At 45.4% G+C, this 23,840-nt stretch overlaps 1 protein-coding gene across 1 annotated transcript in view; it reads right to left on the reverse strand.

Annotated features, from left to right (window-relative positions):
• The window catches only part of WDR6 (WD repeat domain 6), a 71,302-nt gene that overhangs the window by 19,126 nt on the left and 28,336 nt on the right, over positions 1 to 23,840 (reverse strand). Inside the window, exons 4-6 of the mRNA XM_069206204.1 lie at positions 14,319 to 14,423; positions 11,895 to 12,011; positions 9,628 to 9,746 (exon numbers count right to left, since the gene is read on the reverse strand). Of these exons, the coding sequence (XP_069062305.1) occupies positions 9,628 to 9,746; positions 11,895 to 12,011; positions 14,319 to 14,423 (341 nt within the window). The remainder of the gene's footprint in view (positions 1 to 9,627; positions 9,747 to 11,894; positions 12,012 to 14,318; positions 14,424 to 23,840) is intronic.

Raw genomic sequence — 23,840 nt, forward strand, 5'->3', positions numbered from 1 at the left:
CTTCCACTTAGAAAATGAAGACTCTCTTGGGAAAGGTTAGTCTCATCCTCTTTCGTTTGGGGAGGGGGTTGTGTAAGGAAATGCCTCCTTGGCATGGTTACCCCCTGACTTTTTGCCTTTGCTGATGCTATGTTTTGAATTGAAAGTGTGCTGAGGCCTGCTAACCAGGCCCCAGCACCAGTGTTCTTTCCCTAACCTGTACTTTTGATTCCACAATTCGCACACCCCGGCATCCAGGTAAGTCCCTTGTAACTGGTACCCCTGGTACCAAGGGCCCTGATGCCAGGGAAGGTCTCTAAGAATATCTTATGCCACCCTGGGGACCCCTCACTCAGCACAGACACACTGCTTACCAGCTTGTGTGTGCTGGTGAGAACAAAACGAGTAAGTCGACATGGCACTCCCCTCAGGGTGCCATGCCAACCTCACACTGCCTATGCAGTATAGATAAGTCACCCCTCTAGTAGGCCTTACAGCCCTAAGGCAGGGTCACTATACCATAGGTGAGGGCATCAGTGCATGAGCACTGTGCCCCTATAGTGTCTAAGCCAAACCGTAGACATTGTAAGTGCAGGGTAGCCATAAGAGTATATGGTCTGGGAGTCTGTCAAACACGGACTCCACAGCACCATAATGGCTACACTGAAAACTGGGAAGTTTGGTATCAAACTTCTCAGCACAATAAATGCGCACTGATGCCAGTGTACATTTTATTGTAAAATACACCCCAGAGGGCACCTTAGAGGTGCCCCCTGAAACCTAATCCAACTACCCGTGTAGGCTGACTGGTTCTAGCAGCCTGCCACACTCGAGACATGTTGCTGGCCACATGGGGAGAGTGCCTTTGTCACTCTGTGGCCTGTAACAAAGCCTGCACTGGGTGGAGATGCTAACACCTCCCCCAGGCAGGAGCTGTAACACCTGGCGGTGAGCCTCAAATGCCTACCCCCTTTTTTCCAGCACCACAGGGCACTCCAGCTAGTGGAGTTGCCCGCCCCCTCCGGCCACGGCCCCACTTTTGGCGGCAAGGCCAGAGGAGATAATGAGAATAACAAGGAGGAGTCACTGGCCAGTCAGGACAGCCCCTAAGGTGTCCTGAGCTGAAGTGACTAACTTTTAGAAATCCTCCATCTTGCAGATGGAGGATTCCCCCAATAGGGATAGGAATGTGCCCCCCTCCCCTTGGGAGGAGGCACAAAGAGGGTGTACCCACCCTAAGGGCTAGTAGCCATTGGCTACTAACCCCCCAGACCTAAACACGCCCTTAAATTTAGTATTTAAGGGCTTCCCTGAACCTAAGAATTTAGATTCCTGCAACTTACCGAAGAAGAAGACTGCTGAGCTGAAAACCCCTGCAGAAGAAGAAAGAAGACACCAACTGCTTTGGCCCCAGTCCTACCGGCCTGTCTCCTGCCTTCTAAAGAACCCTGCTCCAGTGACGCTTTCTCCAGGACCAGCGACCTCTGAGTCCTCAGAGGACTGCCCTGCTTCAAGAGGAACAAGAAACTCCCGAGGACAGCGGACCTGTTCCAAAAAGACTGCAACTTTGTTACAGAGGAGCAGATTTAAAGACCTGTGCAATCCCCGCAAGAAGCGTGAGACTTGCAACACTGCACCCGGCGACCCGACTCGACTGGTGGAGAAACAACACCTCAGGGAGGACCCTCCGGCGACTCCGAGACTGTGAGTAACCAAAGTTGTCCCCCCTGAGCCCCCACAGCGACGCCTGCAGAGGGAATCCCGAGGCTCCCCCGGACCACGACTGCCTGACTCTAAAATTCCGACGGCTGGAAAAGACCCTGCACCCGCAGCCCCCAGCACCTGAAGGATCGGAACTTCAGTGCAGGAGTGACCCCCAGGAGGCCCTCTCCCTTGCCCAGGTGGTGGCTACCCCGAGGAGCCCCCCCCTTGCCTGCCTGCACCGCTGAAGAGACCCCTTGGTCTCCCATTGATTTACATTGCGAACCCGACGCTTGTTTGCACACTGCACCCGGCCGCCCCCGCGCTGCTGAGGGTGTACTTTCTGTGTGGACTTGTGTCCCCCCCGGTGCCCTACAAAACCCCCCTGGTCTGCCCTCCGAAGACGCGGGTACTTACCTGCTGGCAGACTGGAACCGGGGCACCCCCTTCTCTCCATTGAAGCCTATGCATTTGGGGCACCACTTTCAACTCTGCACCTGACCGGCCCTGAGCTGCTGGTGTGGTGACTTTGGGGTTGCTCTGAACCCCCAACGGTGGGCTACCTTGGACCCCAATCTTAACCCCGTAGGTGGTTTACTTACCTGCAAAAACTAACATTACTTTACCTCCCCCAGGAACTGTGAAAATTGCACTGTGTCCACTTTTAAAACAGCTTATTGTGTTTTATGTAAAAAGTATATATGCTACTGTGATTATTCAAAGTTCCTAAAGTACTTACCTGCAATACCTTTCAAATGAGATATTACATGTAGAATTTGAACCTGTGGTTCTTAAAATAAACTAGGAAAAGATATTTTTCTATAACAAAACCTATTGGCCTGGATTTGTCTCTGAGTGTGTGTTCCTCATTTATTGCCTGTGTGTATGTACAACAAATGCTTAACACTACTCCTTTGATAAGCCTACTGCTCGACCACACTACCACAAAATAGAGCATTAGTATTATCTCTTTTTGCCACTATCTTACCTCTAAGGGGAACCCTTGGACTCTGTGCATACTATTCCTTACTTTGAAATAGTGCATACAGAGCCAACTTCCTACAAGTATCATCCAGGCAAATGCTTATCTTATACCGGAAACTCCCTTGGAGTCTCCTGAGGCATCTCAAGGTGGAGATTGCCTTTGTAGAGGCCTCATGCTGGGTGTGGAGGAATATTAGCTTCAGATTTGGTATGATGTTTCTATATGCACCAGCAATACCGCTGGCTCAAACCCCACTCCTCCCACTTACCAACGAGCGCATGGTCATGTAAGCCCTATCCAAAGCTGGCTTAAGCAAAATGGCCCATCTCTATGCTAAAGGGAATTTTCTTACATGAGATCAAAACAAAGCTAAATACGACCCCACTCAATTAGAAATATTCCTATATCTTCGACTGAGACACAAAATGCGGGAATTTGATCCATTAGTCCAGTTAATTCCATTCCCGGGCTCTGCTAGATGGGTAGGTAAACCACACACAATGGTTTCTGTTGCTGGAACAGGCAGTTCCACTCACAATAAACAGGCCTGGGAAACCGACATTGGTGCGGAGTTGAATGATGCATAATGGAAATATTGTTGTATGCAGACCAAGATGGTCTCCGTGAACTACAGGCATAAGCTACTTCAGTTTCAGTTTCTACATCAAGCACACTTCACTCCAGAAAACAGCATAGGATAGATCAAACCAATCTTCACTGCTACCCGCGATGTCCGTCAGATCATGTGGGCTCATCTCCCTAGCCTGGTATTGCCCCCTATTTTCAGGGGCAAGCGCAAAGCACTCCGTCCCTCTTCTAATCTCTCTTTAGGGGGATTTTAACCATGCCCATGTTATGTCAGTCACTTTCATTGGTTCGTGGGCTTGCCTTTTAGAATCCGCTTGTTTTCATTTGTGAAAGGCATGCATATGTCATGCCTTCTCTGGTGTTAAGCCCTCCTTGAGAGCACCAGTAAACTACTGGAAACATATGAGGCTCCATGTTTTCCAGACTACTTTTTCTCTTTATTTTACACAGTGCAAACCCACTCGTTTTTTTTTTCCACTTAATGTGGCAAGAAAAGTCCAGTTAGGAGTTTACAAAGCTAATAGCTCTAACTCAACGTAATGCAAGACCCGTTGCATTGCAAATGTTTGTTAAATATTGGTGTGAGACCACCGGTGCCACCTCACACCCAACTGGAGAACAGGTGGAGCTGCAGTAATTAACAGGTGTATTAGGCTATGCAAAGCTGAACTACGCTGGAGTTACACAGTTCACGGCGAATGCACTATTACTGGTTAAACGCAGATCTGAATGGAACTGGTACAGGAGTACTGCTACCAAGAGATGACTTGCTGAAGGATCTAGCCATATCCAATTATAAAATGGAGATGTATGTAACACTACAATTAATTACCCCGCGGTCCAAGGACATTCATGGCCCACTGACAACATATTTGGATCAAGATGAGACTCGAGCTCTGTTTGTCCACTGGGGAGACACCAATGGAGATAGGGGATCTGCCTAACTGACATAGCAACATGCCTGCAAGCACTTCGCCCTTTCAACGGAATGCCAAAAGTTGAAGTGCTTAGGGACATATTAAACACCAGTACTAAGCGCTGCGTAACAAAAGACTGGAACATACATGAGGGTCCAGCAATATTACACTCGTGACTTTTAGGTCTGCCCTACAGACCTAATTAAATGTTGACTGGTGTGATACGTATGTTATGGTAGCCTAACCTTGTTTTGATATTGGGCTACCTGTTTTTCAATTTGATGCCTTGATTATCTTCAAGTTATGTGATTTTTTATGTACTTTTATGGCAATTGCCGAATAAAGACTTTTTGACTGACTGCCTTGCACGTATGTTAGTACAATTTACATTTCTCCTTTTTTTTCTTTTTTTTAATTTTCACTCTGCTGTAATATTTGCAGGATAAAATTAACAACCCAATTTCCTTTGTATAGATTGAATTGCTGTTATGATCATTTGAATATCAATTTAAAAAAAACTAAAAAAGAAGAAAGCATTGGCAAAGTATTGGCCCACCTACAGTGCCCTGAAATGCACCTCTCTGTAGGTGTAGCACGCGATCAGGCCATGTTCTGCCACACTCACAGTGCAAGAGAGCCAGTAGACACAGTGTACTGAACCAATAACCCATGCTGCATGTTGTGGTGGGAGTAAGCGACATGTGAACGGCAACTGAAAAGATGGATGACGAGGGCTCACCCAAAGTTCCTCCTTGTACGTATAGAGGAAGGTACTGGGTATTTATGATTTATTATATAAGACTGGTGAAATAACTAAAGGTCTCTGTTGGACAGACCTAAACAACTGGAAAGTGTAATATTGCTGCCCGCATCGCTTCCTACTCTCATCTATAATGTTCATTGCATTCTATTCATATACAGCGCTTAACACTGGTATTTAATATGTCTCAAAGCACTTCCAAGTTTGGCAAATAAGAGAAATCAGGCAAAAGGAGAAGTAGTGATCTGCTAGCATCACACAAGGTGGTGAAGTTGGGATTCTAAATTTAGCGACTTGGCTTTTATGTATTTAGTCAAACTTTGGTGGTAACGTACAAGAGTGGTGGTGTGCACAGCCATTCCCCCACCGAATGGAGGGCTTAAGCACTCCACCAGTCTCTAGCGTCTCCCTACATTTCAGGCAGGGAGATTACAAAGACAAGCTCCCAATATTGAGGCACCAGGAAACAGCTGGGTCCAAGCACACGCGCTTGCCTAGGCCACCCCACTCTGAAGACAGGGCTTGGGGACTCCCACCAACTGAGCAAAATCACTCCAATTTGATCCCGACGCCGATCACAAGCTGAAGCTTCCTAAACTTCTGTGTTCAAACTCAGTGTGATTTCACGGTGTGCCTTTTAATTGTTGGAGCTAACTTTAGAAGAAGCGATAGTCACCCTTCCCCCTCAACATTAAAGACAAATAGATGTTAACTGTGATAAAATACTCAATGTGCTGAATTTGAAGAGGATATGCTAAGCTCTGTCTTCATTGTGTTTGACTTTACATTTTTTAGAGCTGGCTTCACAGCTGTCACCAGACCTCATGTGACCAACAGAAGAGCTGCTTTCAGAAGTGCCACTGAGAGAGGGGACTAGGCACCCACTTGTTGGATTGCCCTGAATACAGCATCTGATTAGGAGGAGCTCGTATTGCACCTTTTGTCTGTGGGAAAGTGTATGCTCAATACAACAGGACTCAGATGGTTATAGTGGCAATCCAATGATCAAGTGTACAGGCCCGTTCTGTTTATTATGGGAAGCTGTGACAAACGCAATAGGCCTAATATGTTTATTGTGAAAAGCACATTTTAAATTCAATATGGATTTATGGGTGGATTGGTATTCTCTCCCCTAAAGCTTGAAGGTGATATGGAAAGTCACAGATTACTATAATAGGTAATTTTTTTTATTTATTTTTTAGTAATGGTTACCTCCTTTACAAACTACGGCAGTAGAAGATATGGACTATGATAATTCTTTTTGGCCCTCTTACGAGGTAATATTTTGCTTTGCCAACTGAGATGTTGTACACAAGTGCTCTTTTGTGACCATATGTCTGCTATGACTGTATGCCCGATGGCTGCCTTGTAGGGAAGGCTTATGCTCAATACATCAGGCTTAAGTTGGTTATGGTGACAAGCCAATGATAAAGGCTACAGGCCTAACTGAGTCACTGGGAAAAATTATATCCAATACTATAACCGTGGCCTGTTTATTATGAAAGATTATGAAAAAGCACATGTGCCAATAGTTTTTAAAGAAGGAATGTTATCACAGGGTGATACAAATTAGAGACTGGTATTTTGTTACATAAATCTCACAGATTACTGTAGTAGTAGGACGCTTTAGTCACCCATTTGACAAACCCTTTGGTAGCAGGTTTTCCATGTAATAATCCTGGTTAGGCCCCTCTTGGTTGTGTATTGTTTTGCTAACTGTAATTTTACCTGTATGTGTAATTTTATAAATGTATGCCTGATGGTTACCAGTGTATCCGCTGTACAGAAGGCCTGTGTTGGTCATAGTGCCACAAACACGATGAAAACGATATGCTTTACTGATTAATTGGGAAAAATTACGTCAGACTCCATAGGTTTGATGTTTTTCCCTCAGTTATTGCGCACAGCATGTTTTACAAGCAATAGGCTTAAAGGGTGGATTGTTATTACACTGTGCCACCTGTAGGTAGGTATTTTGGAATGTAGAATTTCACAGACCGCCATAGTAGGCAATGACTTTGGTGTGGGTGACCAACTTGAACAAACTGTGGGGCTAGAAGAGATACACTATGTTAATACTTATTACGCCTTCTTACTAGGGAATTTAAATAGTTTTGACCACTGTAATTTTGTACCCATTTGTAATTTAATTACATTACACTCGGTGATGACTTGCAGAAAACCTTAAGCTTTGTACATTGAGCCTGAATTGGTTATGGAAAGAGAAGCCTTTGGTTCTCATTGGCTCACTGGAAAATTATTTCATATGCACACAGGTATTCTCTGTTTATTATGTAAATTTTCGGCACAGGCAGGAGGCCTGCTTTATTTATTATGAAACTTATATTTTAAAGCCACTTCCTAGGGAACAGGAAGTGGATCACTGCAGCCAATCCTCCTAAGTCAGTCTGAGGACTTCTTTTTTCTAAAGTTTTAGCCTTTTTGAGGTACCTTTTCGACCTGTTGTAAGCACTCTGTGGGCTTTTAACCACGTCCATCACTTTCAGTCGTTCGTGGGTTTGCCTTTCAAAAATCCCTTTATTTCATTGGTAAAAGCTTTACGTTTGTCCCGCCTTGGGGTGGTTATGTTACTGCCTTGCAGACTGACCCTGTTACATGGATTATTGCACGATTGCCAATATACTTCATCGTGGGTGAACTATGTTTTTCTTTTGTCTCTCCCCTTCGTGTTCCATGGCGCTCACAACGCAGAACAGTAGCGCAAACTCCATTGGTGGTATTAAAGCGCTGGTCACAATGTTCACACTGTTACCTAATCAGAGTCATTTCTTTTGGCTCTCCCATTCACGCTCCATAGCTTTCACAAAAACACCTGTAATTGATAAATGCTTTACGTAAAAAACACAGAAATTCTCAAAGCGGCTCTCTCAACACAGTGGAAGAGCTGATACTACAATATTCACTGCTCTCGGAGAAACTCCTCCCATAATACTTTGCAAGCATTCTTTTACAAAACATTTTTGCTCATAACTCAGCCTGTGGTGGTAGGACAGTGGGACCACCTTTAAAACATGTTCACCACAACATGCTCTTTCTGCCTAGATCATCTCTTGGCCCCCACACTAAGTTAGTGGGGACCCCAAAATAATAACCGAACTTTCAGTGCATCTGTAAGCTCTCTTATGGCTGGAACTTTTGTTTTGCACCTGGGAGTAGTTTGTGTTTTAGGGGCCTTGATTGAAAAAATATTACAGTAGGCCTACTGGCCCTTTAGTTAAATGCAGGGTCACTGGAATTATGTGGCAGAAAGGACCAAAATATGTAGCAGGGTTGACAAATTAATGTGGCGAAAGAAGTGCAGTTATAAATTTACAATGCCAATAGCTCCAACTCAAGTAAATGCGAGATCTATTGTATTGCAAATACTGGTGTTTTCCTGTACCTATCTCCCTCTCTTCTAACTTGGGTCTTGGACTTTGCACATTTCCCTTGCTAATTATATTGCTATTCTTTAAAAGATGAAAAGTAAAGGAGAAGTACAGGGCTTTTGTCAGCTAAAAATGTGGAATTGTCAGACTTTTTAATGTGTTGTTATGGAAATAAGAATCTTTACTAAACAATTCTTCAACATATTTATTCCTTGGCTCATTAACTGTGTAAAGGGGAGGTGTGTTATCTCCCTTCTTTCAGGTATTCATCTACAGGTAAAATCTATCACCTGCTAACCCTGCATAAGGTCCATCTTCTGGGACTGGCGAGGCCACATGACTTCTGATATAACATATGCAGGAAGACACTTTTCAAGGAGGTGTTTTTATGGCAACATCTTTCACATAAAAACCAATGCCCTAGAACTGTAGGTCCACCACCCGAGGCGGGGAGGTGGTGACTAGAACTCTGTCTGCCCTATCACCCAACTCATAACAAGGAGGTGTGGCAGCTCTGATATCAGACATGTCAGGGCTCAGCATTGTAGTGGAACAAAAGCTGCATCAGTGCACACCAGAGTAACACACTCCAGAAACAGTGAGTTGTGCAGCTATGTAGTGGCAAGTATATCTGAATCCTAATTTTTATCGCTGCACACCAACTCAGAGTTCATATTTTTTTTGTATTTTACCCACACAGAATAACCTAGTTGCTTCTAGCTGCTTGAGACAACAGGGTTACATTTGCAAGAGGAGGCTGACAAGTACACACAGAGTTTCTCACCAACTGTTTTAGGCTAATCCATTTCCAGGACGACAATCTAGGTTACATTATTATACAATACACTGATAAGTCGTAGGCATCACTCATACTGGAAAATACATCAGATCAGTCTATCTGAAAGACGCATGCATCACTATGCACTGGAAGGTGCATAACAGCATTTCACATGTAAGCCATAGGCATCACTCTCCTCCGAAGGTAGACAAGAAGGTTCCACAGGTGCAACATTCACTGGGAAGAAAAGTACAAACTTCCAGCATATCAGGGGGTGAAGTGGGGAATAATGGTGTGGGAGGAGTGACGTTTTCAGAATAGGTGTGTTCTCAGCCTGGGGGTTTCCAGACGCCTGCCGGAGTGATTATGTGCCAGGGACAGACAAGAACGTGTTCCTTCTGCTCCGGCACAAGGTTCTGAAGTTACCTTCACTTGAGCTGAACAATCCTAACGGCTGGTAGTGCTGAAATCACACAATGTCTCATAGATAATATGTAAGGTGTAGCAACAATAAAAAGAAGTCTGACTACCTGCCGGCTGAGACTCTCCGTCGGTGGCCTCCAAGGATCTGCAAGCTTCCTCCAGTGTTACAGTGATGTCCCAGAATGCAATGTTCCCATCAGTGGCTGCACTGCACAGAAACACTCGCCTGGAAAAAAAAAACAAGCAAAGAAAGGGGTGTTTTGTCTTTCAGTTAGGGAGGATTTTGAAGATTTCCAATACAGGAACTTATTAACTGTCACGCTGGTTGCCAGAATACAAACTACAATGGAGATTTGGGACAGCAATAAATTAGGGTCCTGTTAAGTCTTGAGTAAGACTGTGCATGTGTTGTCTCTTGCAAGACCTTTTGTTATCTTACAGGGAGCACAGAGGACACCCACTGCTTACCACTGGTTTGCTTCATTATCACGCTCATTTGCTTGCTTCTTATTGGTCAGCTTCCATAAGCTTCCTTCCTCTTTGTGTGTTTGTCCCTCCCCTGAAGCATTGACACTTTACAATTGTACTTCTTCTGCACATTTTTTCATTCACTTTTTTCATTTTTGTTTGAGCTCCCGTGTTACTCTCTCTTTCATGTGCTCTGGCCCACACCTTAGCGCTGCTTTTCCCCCACCCAGCTTTATTTTTATTTTATAGCTATCTCTACCCTCTCATCTGCTGTCCACCACCCTGTAGTCTTTTTTTTTTTAATATGTTATTTTTATTACAAGAACAAGCTCGGCTCCCTAAATAAAATGAAAAAAATGCCCCAACGTCATCAAACATGCACACAATTACAAGATGTTGCAGCCGCCAGCAGCAACTACATCACTGTGTCTTTTTTCCTTCTTGTGGCCAATTCTGCACAGCAGCAGCAAAGAATGCTGTTTGCCAATACTATATTGCAGCCCCAAAGGGCACTGGCAAGGACATTAGGTCCCAAAGGCGAGCCATTGTTTTCTTTGCAGTGACTCACACAATTAGCATTTGTTTCTTCTACTGCAGGAGACCCTATAGGTCATCTCAAGAACTGACCATGTCCCACACCTACCTACCACGATATCGCAAGAATAAAAATGAACGCCCCAAGATGTTCCCTCCACTAAACTAAATATTTTTCATGTGTCTAAAACATAATACACTTCCGGAGGTGTGTGAACCTGCATGGATTAGGGACCACAACTGTGATACATGCTCCGTGTTGATGAAAGGAGCAGAGCAGACAGCTGCCCTCCATCCAGGTTCCACTGTAGGGACCGACATCCTCCTGGAAGTGTAGCAGCTTCCTTAACACACAGGAGAGGTAAAGCCCAGAGGCAGCAGTCAGGCTTTTTAACCCAAAGAACATGTATATCACATGTAGCTACACTTCAAGCAGGGTTAGTTATGTAATGAAGGGGAGGTACCAAAGTGGAGGAGCTTCGAAATGTGGTTTTATCCAGCACCTGTCCTGGCTCTGAATGCCGTGTGTATGCTCTCTGAAGGCACCCACAGCTCTGCAAATGAAATAACCCTTCACGATTTAACTGAAATTGCACCGATGATACCACAACACCTTAAGGAAGACAGAATCTCATGGGCACTCAGTTTGTGCTGTTGCACTGTTTAAGTACTCACACTAATTAATTCACTGGATAAGAACAAAGGGCCTCATTAGAAGTGGCCTCATGCCAGACTCACGGTGGCAGTCAGACCGCTGCAGCTTGGGTGGTCTAATCGCCGTCTCCGCCAGGATCTCTGATCCCAAAGGGATGACAGCGGTTTTGGTTGTGATCAGCCAGGGTGGTACTGAAGTCAGTGCAGCTCTGCTGATTACAACCTTGTTCTCTGCCAGCCTTTTCATGGCAGTGTTACCGCCATGAAAAGGCTGGTGGAAAACAAGTGCATGGGGCCACAGAGCGCCACTGCACTGCCCATGCCTATGCCATGGACAGTGCAGGGGTCCCCATGCCCAGCCCCTTGAAATGCGCACTGTTTGTGCAGACAGGTCGCATTTCAAGGGTGCTGGTGCACCCTGCGTGAGGCAGCATTGCCGTCGGCTCAATTATGAGCTGGGAACAATGCTGCTGCACCTTTCCCACTGGCTGACGGGCGGGATCATTGGTTCCGTTGTAATGGGGCCAGTGGGGAGACCACCAGCACCGTGGCGGGCTCCTCGTTAGGAGTTTGGCAGTCAGATGTTTCCGACCGCCAAACTCGTAATGACCCCAAAGTTTTCAAGTCATAAATGTATTACTTATTGAGAAAACGAAAACTCGAGGCACTGGGCCCCCTATCAGAATAACATAAATGTTGAAGGCAACAGGCTTCTCACCTCTCTCCATCAGTGAATGAGTGTACAATTACCGCCACCTTCAGAACACAGCGCCGGTGATGGAAAGATTCGGCGATGAGCAGGAGTTTTGGGGCCGACTCAGACATCAAGAAAATCCTGAAAAAAGTATTCAAGAGTCAATGACAGGGCTGACTCTAGTATCTGACCCCCATTAATGTTTTGTTTCTTCATCTACACATTCACACTGAAGGAATAAGTCAGCACATGTAATATCGAGGAACTAGGTCTAATACTTCATGAAAAGGTAGACTAAAGAAAAGAAACTAAATATAGACAACCAAAATATTAACACTGACTGCACAAAAATGTATTCAAAATTGTATTCCAGTTTTAAATTCTTAAATCCAGCAAAACTCACTTCTCATGTATTGTTGGACTACATTCATATAGCATTCTAAAACTGATAGGGTGGTTGGCTGCATTTTTTCAGTTGAAGATATTTAAGTACAGAAGCTGTTTTTACTGTAGATGTTTTTGGATTTGCTGCCCTTTTAATCTCTTGAGGTCACCTAGTCTCAGGTGCAAGTGCCTAAATCAGGAACACACAGTATTTGTGGCCATGTGTAGAATTAGCATGGTTGTATTGAGTCTTGTGTACAGGAACTGCCTCTCTCTCTCTCTTTCTATCCATCTGCTTTCAGATGATTTGAATTCCATACCTAACCTCTCTTTCGAGTCTCTGATTCGGTCACTCATAAGTGGATTTCCTGTAAGAAGGCCTTTTCCACTGAAACTCTTTTTTGTGCCTAGTTTTCTTCTCTTACTATGTGTTCATTAAATGATAGTATATTTCACATTACTGGTGAAGTATGTTTTGGTTTTGATTTATGGAAACATCACTGTTAGTGAATATACACACACTTGTGGTTTCTGATTTCTTATGACACAGAAGTTACTCTCAACCAATAGTTTTTTGTTAGTTGCCCCCTTGGCGAGCCCACTAGTTTAATATGAGGTTCACAGTGCATGTAATGAAGGAAGAGGCACAAGCAATCCCTGGAAAGAAGAAATAACACAAACAACCAGCTCATGTTCACACATGTCTAGGAGGCTGCTGGAGTTGAAGGGTGGAAATGTATGCAAAAGTGCATCCTTCAGGCCCAGCTCCTCATCTTGTCAGCTGTACCTGTTACAGTGTGCTGTGGAGTGTTGATAAGCTGGGTGTGTAGGACAATTGTGGACAGAGGTAGCCTGAACATTCATGACCATGTATATAACGCAAATTCAGTTTGTCTTCTCTAGGCCGGACCCAATAACAAGTCACCAACACACAACATCTGGAATGAGATGGTTGTGAGGAGGTTTAAGACAAAATCTATGTATTGCTCGAATACTGTGACAGGAGTTTAACAACTTTCAGTAGAAGCATGAGCACGTAGTCAAGTGTTTCCTCCTTTTATTTCCTTAGGTAGGCCAGAGAGCTGGAGATTGTTTGAGGTTTTGCTAACTAATTGTTCCGCACTTTTCATTAAGAATTATATCAAGATTTTTATTTCTGGCTCCGGATCTTCATGCCCATTTATGTCCTGCTAAAATTGCTAAATCTTATTATAATCTGTGTTTTGTAATTTGACGCTTAGTACATATGGTTTTAGTGGATCATTTCCTATAGGCTGTGTTCAAGTACCTTTTTCAAAAAGGGGTCAGATAAGAAGCAAACCAATGAATGAGGTTTGTGTTTCTGACCATTCAGTTGCGTTTTGGGAAGTTTAGCCATTGGTGTTGTAGCAGTTCGGGATCTACTGGGCCTGATTAGAGCTGGAGGTTACATAGTGACTGACGTAGGCTCTGGCCACTAACGAGCATGTGGAGCGAGGTAAATTGAAAGAGAAGAATACAGATGTGTTCTCTCTAAAAGTATAATTATTTACGATAACTAAATTTGTAGTGATTAATCTTGCTCAAGGACAGGTTCATTGATATTCACTGGGGCACGATGGTCATAAAAAGTATTCATTTGCAAAACTGACAGTCCAAAATATGAGTCTCAAGAAATAAAGCTGCCTGTGTCCTGGATGAGTTTTCTCTGCCCTCACCACTTCAGTAGTAGCCTTGCCTCATAAGGTGATGGCATCTACTCTGGCCAAGAAAGTATACATTAGTGTTAGAGGTATGAATATACCTGCAAGAGCAAAAAATCACTGCTAGAGTAGGTCAGGGCAGCAATGGGATGAAGAGATGCAGGAATCAAGCTAATAAATGGTCAATTTAGAACTGAAATAGGCCAGAGCAAAGAGAAAGTCTCACTCAGATATCAACCAGTATTGTATTCCTCACTAAATGAGCCAGTGAATGAGTTAATCAAGATATAAAGCTATTACCAAAAAACAGCATACAAAATTCAGACGGTGGACACTACTACCGTAACAGCTGATGTTACTTGATGGATTATTTTATTCTTACCTTACAGAGCCATCACTGCAGGCTGCAGCTAGGAACATGCATGGGGCGGAGGGCAGCGCACCAAAACCTTGCTTCCCTCCTTCCACGACCGCAAGGGACATGTACCTTTAAAAATAAAAAAATAAAACACAAAAAGGTAACATTCACATTCAAAGTTTTCAGCAAGCCAAGTTACTTGAATTTAACACCACATAATTAATGTTTTCCTTGTATTAAATTCCTGGTTCTTTCAGCTGCCAAATGACACTAATATGCGCCATCTGAAGAATTACAATAGCCACAATTCCCTGGTTATTATTTGCAGGCACTTACAGGGGAATCCAAATTTACGACACCAGAGAAAAACAAAATTACAAATAGATGAAAATATATGTGCTAAGCCTCAATTTCTACACCCAATGAGACAGTCCGAATTCATGTGTTTAAACAGATAACGTGGACTGTATTGTTTATTAAACACAATTAAACTCTAAAACAACCCTGACTTGCAAACTAGGAAACAGGATCCTATTTAACTACACAATTGTCACATAAACCCATCCTATCTCATAAGCAACTACCAAATGTGATGAAGGCGAGCGAGACGGAAGGAGACGTGGAGGAAAGAGGAGTGAGAGAATGAAGGAGAAAAACAACTGAGAGAGACCCAGATGACTACCAGCCGTGGCTAACGTCCCCATAAATCACAAAACTATTATCAACAAACCCTAGGCTTCACAGTGTGATGTCACCACAAGTATAAGGCAGCTTCAGTCCCCTGGTCAACTGGTTCCTTCCTTTGTTACCAGAAAATCATTTCTGTACTCTCAACAAGGCACAGAATGCTGGAATCCATAATTACCAACCCTGTCAAAACATAAAGTCAAGCAAAAGTCTCTGAAAGCAAGACAACACAGTCCTAGACCTGAACACACCAACTCTACAAAAAAACAACCTTTACACTAACCAGAACACCATCTCCTAGTGAGTTTAACAAATAAAATAATTATTGTTTTACGTTATTAAGTAACGTATCTACATAACTTTATATCTCTCTATATACTTAGCTTTGATATATATGAATTATATTAAATATTATTAATAAAATTAGCACCGGTCTCTTTTTTTCAAATTAGTACACAGGTTGAAAAATACATTTTTTGCATTAAAATATAAATGCAAATAGCAGTTCTCGATTACAGCTGCAGTTGCCCATGGTTATTTAAAAGGTATTATTCATGGTCTACAAATACTTTGAATATATAGTACATCACATATAAATGGATTAAACATGTTCTAAAAAGGGGGGGTATGGCCTAACAAGTTGGGCGACCAGACTTTGATCACAAGTGTTCGAATGACCCCAACCATAATCCTGTTAAAATCATGCAAAGAAATTGGCCCTACCGGACTAAGTACACTCCACCAGACCTGCACTACGAGGGGTCTGGGCGGATGGCAGCTTGGAGAAGATGTTGCAGCTAGGAAATCAGGAACGCTGAGGATCGACCTGCTGATGGAGCGCTCAGGCAACTATTGTCTGTTCAAGAATGTCCATGCGCGGTGCTGCTGTGGGGAGGAAGGAGCGGACCCTAGAGGAGTAAGTGGGCTTGGTGTATGTGCTGGAGGTGGTGGGACGGGCCCTGACGTGGAGGAGAATGTGGTTGGCGGGGCAGCCCACGAGTGGAGAGTGGCAAACTTGGTGGGCCAGAGTCAGTGCACTGCAGCAGGCAAGGGTTGGTGCCAATGGGAGGACAGCGTGCCTACTCCCCTGGGACGCCCAGTGGAGGCGTGGATGGTCTGCCGCAGCATGTGTTGAGGGAGGTGCGCTTAGCCCCGAAGCTGCATGTGGACTTTCCTCCACCTCCCCACAATCCCCCCGGCTGCAGCCCCCAGGAAAGTGTGCTGGGCTCGGAGCACCAGAAGGGGGCAGAAAGCCCCTGGCAGTAACAACAGCCCCACTGGAGTGATAGGATAGATATAAAGCAGGTTGAATGCTCTCACAACACCACAGCTATAATTTGCCATTGGTTCCGGGCACAGCAGATGGTTTTTCCATGTGAAATGGAACCCATGCGTGGCCCCTCCTTGGTTATCTGTTAATGCCTGCCACCTGTCTACTTGTAGCGCAGCAATGAGCAAATTAACACAGGGCACAGTAACTTTGTATTGGCAGTAATATAACTGTCTACACCTTGTAGAATTCTTATGATGCCTACTGCCCGGACACTTAGTGCTGGCATTAGGATTTCTGGGACCATCAACATGGTGAAGGATATGGTGCTTGAGGCTCATCAACGGAACACTATCACACAGTACACCATGCATCAAGCCCTGCCACAAAGAACTACAAGCCTGGAGGAATCCCAGAAAATGCAGGAACGAGAGGAGCAGCTCGAGGAGTTTTCCCAGTGGAACTCTTGATGGCCATACAGAGTAGCCACACAGCCCTGGATGGCAAGACAGAGACAGTCTCGTGGACAACGACCTTCACAAGGTGGCCAAGAAAGTACATATTGTGGATGGCACAGTGACTGAGCTGCAGGTCGCGGTGAAGACGCTGAAAGGGCAAATGGTGACATTTGAGTTTGGCCAAAATCCTAGAAGGGCTGAGGATGCTGAAAACCGATCATGGAGGAATAATCTCCACTTTCTTGGGTTTCCTGGAGTAGGCTGAGGGGGCTAATGTGGAGAGTTTTGTGGCAGACTGCATCCATGGGGGCCTGAAACCCTCTGGCCTGTCGACTGAGCCTGCTGTGGAAAGGGCACATTGGGCCTGGTGGCGTGCTGTCGTCCGGGGGCGCATTTGCAAACCGTGATAGCACGCATCCCGAACTACAGAGACAGGGACTGTATTCTCAGGGCTGCTCGTCTGCCCACACATCATGCGTTTGAAAATCAAATCATACTATCACTGGGTATACGGATTATACTCAGAAGGTTCAGGCACAGTGGAAATCCTATACAGAAGTTAAACAAAATCTCAGGGCACTGGATTTGCAGTATATGCTGCTATTTCCTTTCCGCCTTAAGGTCCTTGCGCAGGGTAGGAGTCACTTCTCCACCAGCCCCAATGGGGGCATCCAGTGACCAGTGTAAGAACTCTCCATGGAGTGCTGGTCGACGCTGGAGGAGAGGGTTTGGGTGAGATCATTGGGCATGCCCCAAAAGACCAGGCAGGTAATGGCTGATGACAATGGCACTTTGCTCAGGGCTGGCGAGTCCTCCTCAGAAATTGATTGTACGGAATCAACAGGGGAACTGCAGAAGGAGAAAACTACCCTGGACGTCTCAGCTCTTTGGCTATTATTGGCATGGTATCACCCAGTCCAACAACTATGTGTGAGAAGCTCACTTTTTGGCTGCAGTGAGGTGGCAAACAGGGAGGGGCAGGGGGCGGGCACAAATCTGGGAAGGATCACCCATTAGATGAGATTTGGGCTGACTCCAGGACCAGCCTTAAATTGGTTCTCCTAGACAGCTCATGACAGTGAAAGGTTAAAGGTCCTACATGGTCCCTTGGGTTGTTGGCTTGTTGAAGCTAGTGGAACCTACCTGTTTGGGGGTTCCCTGTACAGGTTGGGCCTCTGACTGTTCAGACACTGCCCGCAGTTTTGTTTTCTTGTTTCTTGAATTTTCCTCACTCTTTTTTTCTTTATGTAGGCGAAGGGAGCATAAGTACACAGGTGTTAGAATAAAAGGCGGGGGTTTAGTACATAGTTGTCCTAGTTGCTTGGGCAGACCACAAGCTGGCGGAAAAGTTGAGTTTGACCTCATGGTAGGAGGGGTATTTATTAATCTAACAAAGGGAGGGGGGATAAAATGTTGAGCTATTGGTATAGACTGCAACCGGGCCAATGTGATGGATGTCATTTTGTGGGGCATTATGTGGTGGAAAACATCTGTGACCTGAATTGAAATGGTGTGAAACAGATGCTCATAACCTGGAATGTTCGGGGGATAAATAATAGCCCCCAGAAATACAGAGTGCACCCATATCTTCAAAAGTATAATGTGTAGTTTGCATGGTTCAGGAAACCCATCTTCTTGATTCAGAGGTAGTTAAGATGCAGAAAAAAAGAGGAGCTTTGTATTCAAGGCTACATACTGCAACTATGCCAGAGGAGTAATGGCATAGATTGCCACTGGGGTCTCGTTTATACAGAAGGTGGTATTATCTGACCTGGGATGTAGATATATGATAGTCATTGGGGGCCTGGGTCTTTGACACTTGTTTGATTAACAGTTACACCCCAAAAGTAGACAATAAAATGTTATAGCTGGAAATGATGAGGGTCAAAGCACCATATATGCACACTAGGCTCATATGGGTGGGACATTCTAACCGTTAACTGGATTGGCAACTTGACAAACACCCCTTAAACCAAATCTTAAGATAAATAAGGAAACATCAATATAGAAGGTGATGGAGGACTCTTATTAGAAATTTACCACCAGCATCGCACAGCGGACAACATGTGCCTGGGGCATATAGCCGGCTGAATTATGTCTTTGCATGTAGGAAGGATAGAGAGGTGTATAAACACTCATCTTATCTCAATCTCTACTTTTCAGATCACTCTCCATTATTTATTACAGTGCTCTCAAGTGGGTTTAGGGCGTGGGATGGATGCCAGCATGGCTGCTCAGGAAGAGATTGACCACAAACCAATATCCTGCGGCTGAGAGGGGAAAATGGCGTGGATCTTGTAGACGGAGGTCAGATTAATTTAGCTTGGAAAGATTACTTAAGGAATTTGTGCAAGCTCTCACATCCTTAGAGGAAGAGCTGTAAATGTACCTACTGTGGGCTAGGATGCTGGGGTTGAATGCAGAGCAATGACAAATACTGGAGCACCCGCCTAAGATAGCAGAATTGAAGGAGGCATTGGATGGGCCGATGAGAGAGGAAAAACACAGGGAGCTGACGGCTTCCCGGTGGAACTCTATCAAATGATGCCGTCCCACATTTTAGAGTGACAAGTAGATGCCTACCTAGAGGCTCTGAAAAGACGAGTCCTCCCTCAGAGAAGGAGGGAAGTGGCAAAGTTGATGATCGTTAAAAAAGGAAGAGATCCTACCTGTTTGAACTCTTTCAGAGCACCGAGCATGCTAAACATGGGCGTAAAACTTCTCTGTAAAGTCTAAGCGAACAGACTTCTTGGAGTTATTGGCTTGCTCATACACCCGCATCAGGTGGGGTTTATACCTGGGAGAAGCACAATATTAGGAGGCGTAACCATGTTATGCACTTGCGCAATACCTCAGCTGAACATTTTTGCACAGGCAGCTTAAGTTTTGGAGTGGGCATTTTATATGATGGGGTGGCTATACATATGGGCAGTCTACCAGAACACAGGGTTTGGCCCTAATTATATTAAGTTGGTGCAATTTATATATACGGACCATGTGACAAGGGTGCGCACTAGGGACATTGTGTCAGATATATGGAGTCTGGGTAGGAGGACTATAACAGATTGCCCTAAGTCTCCCGTGCTGTTCGACATTGCTGTGGAACCGCTGACATGCAGAATGTGGACGGGGCTCAGGTGTGAGGCATTAAATTCACTGGCGAGACACTTGTAGTGTCCCTATATGTGGATGACGCCTTAGTTATCTTAAAAACCCAGTGAGGTCTGTGCCCCCATTAGTAGAGGAACTGTAACGGTTTGTGACAGTGGCTAGCCTCCATTCTAACAAGAATGAGCCAAATGTTTCCTCTGGGGGGACTGAGCCAAACGGGTGGAACTCTCATGAGGGATAGGACTGCAACGGGAAGAGGAAAAGTTTTGAATCCCGGGAACATGGGTGGCACGCTGTCCTGTGATGCATGATGACTTTTATCTGGGTACATTCCTGAGAGGTCTGGCCCACAACATGGATTTTTGGATAAAATGACAGTTATCTATAATGGGACATGTATTGTTAGCCAAAATGATGTTCCTCCCCAGATGTTTACATGTTCTGCAGAAGGTTATATGCCCAATTCCAAATGCTCCATTTCTCCAATTTGATCAGATGCTGAATTCACTGGTGTGAGAAGGAGGAGAAGTTGGTTAAAATCGGATACCCTGAAACTCCCCTGGCTGGGACTGCGGGAATTTCTTTTTAGGTCGAGCGCAAGCGTTTGACCTCTTGTATACTTTTAAGTATACTTCTTCTGTGGGCTTTCAGCTATTTCACTTATTAGTTTCAACGCCATTTAAAAATCCTTGCTTGCTAGTGGGCAGTCATGCCACTTTCTCCCTCCTTCTTCTGTGTGGGAGCAGGGACCAAGTACTGTATAATTACGCTTTGTCCTGTTTATCTGGTCTGTAGGGGACTTTTTTTTTTTTTACTTTGTTTCCTGCTCCTGACCAGAGAAGCTTCACATTCTTGCACTGAGCTTAGCTGTAAACAAGGCTATAAATCAAGCAATATTGGGCACATTTGGTCTTTGTGGGCTCTATGTACCCTTTCTCAGCAGCCTGGCTCCCACCCTTCCTTGGCTTCAAATTTCTCAGTGCTGAGTGCAAGGGCGGATGATTGCTTGCAACTGCTTTTTGCCTAGGCACCCACCTGTACCCTGGCTCCGCAGTCCTTAGAGACAGTGCCCACTTCTGCTCCATTCTGGGATCCCACTCGCAGCTCCATGAGTGCACCTCAGTTCACACACTCCAAGCCCACAGCCATGCCAGGAACCCCTACACATGCTGTCTCCCAGAGCACCTCAGTTCTTCCAGTCACCACACTACGTTGCTCCAGTACTGGGACCTCGGGCGCAACTTTATCAATGCACCTCAGTTCACACGATCCAAGCTCTCAGCCCTGCGAGTGCCAGGAACCCCACACATACTGTCTGCAAGAGCACCTCAGTTCTTTCAGTCAGTACACTCTGCTTCTCCAGTACTGGGATCTCGGGTGCAGCACCATCAGTGCACCTCAGTTCACACACTGCAAGCCCTCAGCTGTTCCAGTGCCAGGAACCCCACACACCTTGTCTGCTAGAGCACCTCAGTTCTTCCAGTCAGTACACAATATTGCTCCAGTACTGGGACCTCGGGCACAGCTCGATCAGTGCATCTCAGTTCACACACTCCAAGCCCTCAGCAGTGCCAATGCCAGGAACTCAACACATGCTTTCTGCCAGAAAACATCAGTTCTTGCAGTCAGTGCACTCTGCTGCTCCAGTACTGGGACCTCGGCGCAGCTCCACCAGTGCACCTCAGTTCACACACTCCAAGCTCTTAGCTGTGCTAGTGCCAGGAACCCCACACATGCTGTCTGCCAGAGCACCTAATTTCTTCCAGTCGCTACACTCTGCTGCCCCAGTACTGGGACCTCAGGCGCAGCTCCATCAGTGCACCTCAGTTCACACACTCCAAGCCCTGAGCCGTGCCAGGAACCCCACACACACTGTCTGCCAGAGCACCTCAGTTTCTGAGCTTAGCTGTAAACAAGGCTATAAATCAGGCTGTTATCTTGGTCACAACTGGAGCCTGATTACGACCTTGGCAGATAAGCTACTCCATCACAAAAGTGACTGATTTCCCGCCTGCCATTGTACAAGTTCCACAGGATATAATGGAACTTGTAATATGGCGGACGGGATATCTGACTCCGCCAGGGTCGTAATCGGGCCACTGGTCTTCGTTGGCTCTCTGCGCCCTCTCCCAGATGCCTGGCTCCCGCCCTTCCTGATTTTCTTTACCAAGTGTGCCTGCATTTGGTCCCTGTGCTGAGAGCAAGAGAGGATCGCTAGTAATTGCTTATAACCTAGCCGCCCAAGGCTTCTTACATCAGGGTGTGCAACAAAATTAGCAGTGCTATCTGCACACCACAAAATAGTTTTCCTGAACTTTGGAATAAACTGTGACTGCTTGATATTCCCTGCTTTCTTAGTCAGATGTCTCTGACCTTTCCTAATTTAAGCAATTCAGTGGTGTTGTAAATCCCCGGCTAACCCCACTTTTGTCCCAACAAGCATACAGGAACGTTTCCTCATCCACAGGCCCCACCCCCACATGTAACCTGATGTCACCTAGGAAACGTTTGTATGGCGTCCCTGCTCTTTTAGACCTACGGACCTCACTCCACTCTAATAACTGCTGTATTTTCCTACCGAAATTCCAGTCAACCATTTTCCTTTCTTAGTCCAGGGCCCATAACACCATTACTACGCCACTTGTCCTCTCCATCCTTACTCCCAACTCCCTCTTTACTTTCACTCTCCAATCCGTTCCAAATTATTCTTTTGTTATGATGCATTGAGCATTATACTCTGTCAAAAGTTTATTTCTGATAAAGGTTTATATAGAAGGTAAATAGGGGTGTTTTAATTAAATAATGGGCCACTGGAATTATGGCAGGAAAAGGCGAAATTATGAGGCAGGGTTGACCAAATTATGTGGCAAGAAAAGTCCAGTTATTTAATTTAGAATGCCAATAGCTCTAACTCAAGAAAATGTGAGACCTATTGCCATTGCAAATACTAGTTATGCTATGCAACAACACAGCTGCAGCATGCTGCCCGCTGGTTTGACGAGGGGCCTAATTTTAAAAAAACACTGCTTGTGGATGAGCCTAGGCCTCTCTACCTCCAAGAGCTCTTTATGATGGGAAGTGAAGTCCCTCAGGACTCCCTGTGCTTAATCAGGATAATAGCAGGTGTGTGGCACAGAGTGGTCTACAAAATACTGAAACGGTTGCTCTTTGCTGAGGGTCTATAGCTCTGGGAGCTGCAAGCATTTGCTGCTCTGCTGAAGGATATTTCCTTTGCAAGACAGGGTGAAGGAGATGGTGAAAACGTGGGAGACATATAATGTTATTTAGGGTCTCTCTCTTGGGTGGGTCCTCAGATTCAGCTTGCAAGATTTCAGCAGGATTCCTCTGAAACCTTCACTTCGACTTTTGGCTTCCGGAATGGACAATAGATCCTCCAGGACTCAACAATCTGCCTCCAAGAATAAAAACTCTTATGCAACATTGTTTTTAGGGCTCCTGTCAGCAACTGCAACATTTCCACCGGCTGTGCATCCACCGAGGGTGGCGTGTCTTCGGCCTGCACTAGAAGAAAGAAGGAAGCTCCCTTGGAGTGAAGTAGTCACTCCCCTGCATCCGCAGGCACCTGCTGCAACGAAGACCGGCTGCGTGGATCTCACCTCACCTTAAGCTGCGTGGATCCTACATCACGGGTGGTGGTCCGGAGTAGTCCTCTTTGTTCTCTGTGCCAGCTGTCCAACTTTGGTGGAGGTAAGCCCTTGCCTTCCCACGAAGGACAGCACCCTTGCAGCTGCCAAGGCTTGTTTGCATCTCCTCCAAGGGATCTTCAGGCGACATGTAGCTCCAGTCCCCAGCATTCCTCCTTGTGACGCACAGCCCTCTGCATGGGATCCCTTTCTGTAGTGATGTGTGGGATCCTTCTGCAACTTCTGTGTCCCGTCCCGTGGGACTCCTGTGGGTGCTGCCTCTGCTTCTATGGGCCCTCTGTGTATTTGAGGGTCCCCTGTGAGTCCTCCTCCTGGGTTGAGTCCCCCTGGGCCTTGCTAGTCCCCGGCAGCACCA

The sequence above is a fragment of the Pleurodeles waltl genome, chromosome 9, assembly GCF_031143425.1.
Source record: "Pleurodeles waltl isolate 20211129_DDA chromosome 9, aPleWal1.hap1.20221129, whole genome shotgun sequence".
In the NCBI taxonomy this organism is placed as follows: domain Eukaryota; kingdom Metazoa; phylum Chordata; class Amphibia; order Caudata; family Salamandridae; genus Pleurodeles; species Pleurodeles waltl.